Source organism: Rutidosis leptorrhynchoides, chromosome 6 (genome assembly GCF_046630445.1).
Source record: "Rutidosis leptorrhynchoides isolate AG116_Rl617_1_P2 chromosome 6, CSIRO_AGI_Rlap_v1, whole genome shotgun sequence".
Lineage (NCBI taxonomy): Eukaryota > Viridiplantae > Streptophyta > Magnoliopsida > Asterales > Asteraceae > Rutidosis > Rutidosis leptorrhynchoides.
In genome coordinates this window covers 428,205,306-428,211,325 of record NC_092338.1, presented here as the reverse complement: position 1 = coordinate 428,211,325, position 6,020 = coordinate 428,205,306, and the positions used below count along the sequence as shown (strand labels likewise).

The window sequence follows — 6,020 nt, the reverse complement described above, 5'->3', positions numbered from 1 at the left end:
GGATGAATAGCATATTGGAACCCATTAGATACGAAGTATAGAGTAAAAAATAAGAATACGTATTTACAAAAAGTAGGATTTTTACATGTATTTATAAGATTGCAAAACATAAAACGGGAGTAATCCTTAAGGAAAAGGGATTACTTGTGGAATAAGATCCTTAAGGAAAAGGGAGTACTTGTGGAATACGGATTTAACTATATGGAGTAGATTTAATCTGGTAACAATCTGGGCGTATTTTTTGTTCATATGTGGAGAGGAAACCCTGAACTTTTTGGGGATAAATCCTTTGATTGTGTTTTTGTACGGAGTATTTTTTTTTTATTAATAATTAAGATCATTATATATTTATCTTTATCTTTTAAAAGAAAAGGATAAAAATCAGCCATATATATATTATTATAATGATTAAGATTATTTTAGTTTTATTATTATTATATTAAGGTAACAATCCGTCATATCTATATAATCTAATAAACCTCTAAAATGATGACATCATCATTAAGCTAAATTACTCTTTACTTTTCATAATGATAATGTCATAATTATATATTAATTTAATTTAAAAATAATACAAAATCTTTTATAAAAAGAAATATTAATCTCTCCTAAATTGTAATTTTATTTTTCTAAAAAAAATTAAAAGGCATTTATTATTATTATTAATTATTATTATTTTTAAAAATATAAATATAATTATTCAACATTGAGCGAACTTTATGTTTGTAAAATTAACGACAAGTTTTTTAGTCAAAATATGTAGTTCCACAGGGCAATAAACTAAATGACTTTAACATTTACATTCACTTAATACCTAAAACATATCATTAAACTGTTTCGTTTAAACAAATCCGTGTTTTCACGGGTCATTTCACTAGTATCTTTTAAATGCTTAAGATCATTATTATTATTTTATACATTTATATTAATCTTTTATAAGGTAACAATCGGCCATATTTTGTTCCTTCACCTCTACAATTCGGTAAAGCGGCTTCGCCTCCTCACTTTTGTTCAATTATAAATAAATAATCACTTTAATGGAGATTTATAGTCGGTGGAGTAAAGGAATAGCGATGGATTCCTATGGAGCATCCAGGAACGAGCAGATTCAATCGGATGACGAATTCTTGTATTAATTTAATATGTAGTTTGGTTTAACAATGGGGGATGATTCTCACACACCAATTGAGTATTATTAGAAGAGTAAAAAGTTAAAATAGGTGTGTGAGGATCAAAAAAGTGTGTGTGAGAATCATCTCCCTTTAACAATAGGCTGATACTTAGGACAGTTTAAATTAGATTAATTGAGGAGATAATACGTAAATATGATGACACACGCTTTATAATAATGTATAGATAATTATTCAAATGGTAGCTATGTAAGTTAACATATTATAAGCTAGAAATTTATTTTTTAAACTCTACTTTTTCATAAACTCTACTTTTTTTAGTTACCACACAACTTAATATCAGAAGCTCTTAATAATCATAAACTATATTTTTTTAAGTTCCAATAAACTTCTAATTTAGGTCATCCAAACTTAACACACCCATGTAATTAATTGAATATTTTAGTTTTTTATTAATAAAATAATAAAACCATACTATACAATTTAATATTGTAGAATATTCATTATCCAAGGGATGGTGTTAACAGATTTTATTAAAACACGTTATCATGTCGTGTCCTCTTCGGATAAGAAACATTTTTCATATGTTTGGGTGTGTTTCTTCAAGGTAGTTGTATAACATTCACCGTTGTTCCTCTTCGGATATGAAACATTTTAATTTCCACTGTGTTTCTTTGTTGTAGTAAAAAGTTAATAGGTACAAATCACCACTGTTGCAAATTTGATAAAAGTCCACCATACGTAACTAACACAATATGACTAACAGTAAAAAAGTGCCAAAAACAATTAACCAAAACATATACGCCGTACTTGTTAAAACATCAAGTGTAAATCATAACAATAACCAACAAAAAGTACACCACTTATTTCCAAATAATCCCACCTATTGATTCACTTTAAGATATAAAACAGATTACCAACATGCATAACCATAGACCAACTCAACCCAAAACCCGAGACTCAACTTCCTTTCTAATCTTGACCCATTCCACCATATTATCAGCAGCATTAGCAAGCTCCAGACGGGACCCACCGATCCCCTTTTCTATAGCAGCCGCCATTTCCATCACACAAGCTTCTGCTGTAACCGCATCATTAGATAACTTCAACGTCTGAAAAAATGGAACCAATTCCTCCATTAACTTAACCCCTTGCCATTCTTTTTTCAAACTATCAATCGCACTCCCTCTTTCATTCCTCCACACATACGGGATACCCGTTTTGACACCTAATTGCAAGTGATCACAAATCACTTTCACAACAAGCCCACACCATATATCTTCCATTGTTTCCCACCTATATTTCCCTTCTTTTGTTAGCTTCAAAGCTGGTAAAATTGAGGGCCCCACAATTTCACGGTCAAATGCTATGTTGACTCCGCTCATCGGCATCATTGAATTCTTGGGTACAGTCATAACCGCGTCAACGTATCGTGTGTTTCTAAGTTCTGGTTTCAAAGCTTGTGTGGGTGCATCGTAGTCTGCAAAATTAAGCCATAACCCACACGAGAGAACACACGGTACCCCGGTCCGTAAGCTAAACGGGTACCCACGAACAAAGTCGGCTCCTTTTCTATACGGGTCATAAAGCGTGTTGAAAAATAAAGGAGTTGCGGGTGTTTTAAGGTTGGTGATGTGTTGGGTGACAATGTCAACAATATCACCATTGTTGTCCTTAGCGGGACTACAATCATCATCGATCGATACTATGTACTTTTTTTTAGAAACAAGGTAGCCGAAATAGCGACACGAGTAACCGGAAAACATGGCGGCACTTGAAGAAGAAGAAAGAAATTTTTCTATATCTGATTTGGTGTAGACGTCAACGTCGAAACCTTTTGGGATTTTGAGTCCTTCTTTAAGGTCGGGATCTTGAACGATTATCAAATGGAATCGGGAAAATATGGGCCGCCATTCTTCTAAGAATGAGGTGAGGTCAGAATTGAAAGCAGCAATCACAATATCAACTTCATTGGTATCAATGGTTACTTGCGACATAATGTGATAAATCCAAGACAATAAATCAATTCAATGTATAATCGAACACAGCTTCTTCTTTTGTTGTTAACTGAATTATAGTTTGAATGAGCTCAATCAAATGTTATGCTTTAGAACTTGTCCGAACATCCTGCCATATATGTTTCAAATGTTAATAAAGATTGTCACTAGTACAAAGAGATAAACTGGATCATTGAAACTAAAGGTGGAAAAATGGTGGGTCAGGATATTGACTAATTGACTATATAATTTTTGTTTGGTAGCTAAGATTACATAAATTCTAGTTTACTGATATCCGTCTAATGAATATAATGATTTAAAAGGTTTTAAACTCTAGATCCATTTGCTGTTCCATTACTGTTTATTAAGGCCGGTTTACCATTTACGATAAGAGCATAACACAAACTAACAGAGTTATAAGTAAATGATTCGAGATCATTAGAGCATAACTTACGGGTTGGGAGAACAGGGGTCAAAACAAGCTGGATATTAAGGGCTTGGATCAAAGAAATAACTTCTTCCTTCTCAGTTGCGACAAAAATCTTCAAAATCCTCGGGGTTAGTTTCCCAGCTTTAATAGTTCTCTGGAAAATAATAAATAACAACATCAACCATAAAGTTTATGTATACGTCGTGCATATGAAAAAATAAATAAATAAATAAATAAAGTTTATGTATAAAAAAAGTACTCATTAATCCATTATCAACATAACAATCAGTACCTCAACCGTTTGCAAAAGGTTAAGGTACTGATTTTGATTGATCAAAAGATTATAATCCAGTCTTTATTACCAGACAGATCACAAGATACAGATTTTGAGCGTATCGTATAACGTACACTCAAAACTCTAGAGACATACAGATAAATCATTTCTTAAAAGTATATAAAAAAATTTAACATATGGTTACAGAAGACTTTCTTGAATCATATGTAAACAAACCAACATTCTATCTTTTGCATTATCCCTAAAATTGATACGTCGAAATAGATGTACCAAAATAACATAACCATACACACATTAAATCTCAAATCACAATATCTTAAGATTAAATATCAAATTATACAACACAAGAATTTCCAGATTTTCCATAATATCTGATTGATTGACAAATTATTTAGATTGTGATGTGATTTTTGCAGAACAGAATCCAGCTTCTTCAAAGCTCATTATTTTCTAATTATTGCATTTGCGGCATAACAAACCCTAGAATCAATCAAATGTGACCTTATGAAAACAAACAATTTGTTTAAATACATAATAATCAATTACAGACAAATGAAATTACATGAAAGAAAAACAAATTTTATAAATTATAATTATAAATCATTCTAAATAGAAGAGTGGGAAACGATTAATAATACCAGAAAAAGATCGATGAGGATATGATCAGGAAGAAAAGAGAGATCTGAGATGTTGTGAAGATTGAAAAGAGTTGCATCAATTGCAAGAGAAACCAATGATGGCGGATTATTATTATTATTGCTCATTCATTCAATCATTAATTTCTCCGATTATTTCTCTATTGATTTCCCCCTTTTCGTATTTCCAACTCTTTCTTATTATTATTTTTTTTAATACTTTTTCTTTATTTATTTTCCAAGTTTTCGCCAGTTCTAGAAAATATTGTCGCCGCCTATAGATTAATTAATGATAATCGATTTGCATTAATTTCTAATTTTCTTTTATTATTTTTATTTTTTTGCGAAAAAAGTTAAAGTTGTATTGATTGATAGATCTTCATCAAAACAATGAAGATGCAAACATTAATTACAATGAAGAAGTCAAACTCGGTAAAATGAGAGTTACAATTGAAACGAAACTAATCTAGCAACACCATAAATAAGGGTTGTGATCTCATACATAAGAGTGGAAACCATTGCAAAACTTGAGATTAGTAGCCCAAAGAAAGGTCTTTAGCTTTATATTGCAAACCAACACCGAACTACACCACACACACAAATACGACTGTGAAGAAGGCAATATGAGTCTTCAGATTAAAACGTCTTTAAAGGTAATACTATTTTGGCGAAATTTCTAATTTTCTTAACCATGTACTCCGTAATACTCGGTGTGATCTCTAGCGAGCAGCTCTACGCATCGAGCCAACTAATTTTGAGATTGAGTTGAACCATTTAATTAACCGTCACATATCTATTGTCCATTATACTTATTTTTGAATATCTCATATTAGTTGTCCACTTCTAGAGAAACTGAAAAGTTAACAGAAAAATACATGTGTTAGGTATTTTTTTTTCTTAAAATGTGTATTTTTTGTATGGAGACAATATATTTGGAACGTATAACGACCCGTCCAAATTCATATGGACGATTACATTACATTTGGTTCCATTGCGAGGTACTGACCTCTATATGATACGTTTTACAAATATTGTATTCGTTTTCAAAAGACAAACTTTTATTTCAACGAAAGTTGACAGGTATGCATACCATTTCATAATATATCCAAACTATAAATGACTTAATCTGTCATCTACTTAATAATAATCTTGTTAAACTCAACGACTCGAATGCAACATCTTTTGAAATATGTCTTGAATGACTCCAAGTAATATCTTTAAAATGAGCAAATGCACAGCGGAAGATTTCTTTCAAACCTGAGAATAAACATGCTTAAAAGTGTCAACCAAAAGGTTGGTGAGTTCATTAGTTTATCATAATCCATTATTTTCATAATTTTAATAGACCACAAGATTTTATTTTTCATAATAAAGTGCAGGTCTGCTCACTGCTGTAAAATCCATTCATATGATGAATACCTGGTAACCGACATTAACAAAAATGCATCTAGCATATCCCCAAACATAAGAACATCGAAGTACTAAAGCAGTTCAAATTTTCTGACTGGGGCTTGTCAAGGCCCATAGATCTAT

General features: G+C 31.3%; 2 protein-coding genes across 2 annotated transcripts; both read right to left on the bottom strand.

The window, feature by feature from the left end:
* Positions 1-1,878: 1,878 nt before the first annotated feature.
* On the bottom strand, positions 1,879-3,127 carry LOC139852436 (probable UDP-arabinopyranose mutase 5). The gene has a single exon (XM_071841731.1). The coding sequence runs from the start codon at positions 3,125-3,127 to the stop codon at positions 2,072-2,074; it is 1,056 nt and encodes a 351-aa protein (XP_071697832.1). The 3' UTR covers positions 1,879-2,071.
* Positions 3,118-4,713, bottom strand: LOC139852437 (uncharacterized). Its single transcript, XM_071841732.1, has 3 exons — positions 4,491-4,713; positions 3,582-3,711; positions 3,118-3,257 (listed from the first exon to the last, which is right to left on the bottom strand). The coding sequence occupies exons 1-3, from the start codon at positions 4,614-4,616 to the stop codon at positions 3,238-3,240; spliced, it is 276 nt and encodes a 91-aa protein (XP_071697833.1). The 5' UTR covers positions 4,617-4,713; the 3' UTR covers positions 3,118-3,237.
* Between the last annotated feature and the right edge of the window lie 1,307 nt (positions 4,714-6,020).

Bases quoted from the DNA above. Each gene is read 5' to 3' on its own strand.
- LOC139852437 (XM_071841732.1), bottom strand. From the start codon at position 4,616: ATGAGCAATAATAATAATAATCCGCCATCATTGGTTTCTCTTGCAATT. The intron at 3,712-4,490 runs GTATTATTAATC...ATTATTTTCCAG, and splicing joins TCCTCATCGATCTTTTTCTG to AGAACTATTAAAGCTGGGAA. The intron at 3,258-3,581 runs GTAAGTTATGCT...CATATATGGCAG, and splicing joins GACCCCTGTTCTCCCAACCC to GATGTTCGGACAAGTTCTAA.
- LOC139852436 (XM_071841731.1), bottom strand. From the start codon at position 3,127: ATGTCGCAAGTAACCATTGATACCAATGAAGTTGATATTGTGATTGCT.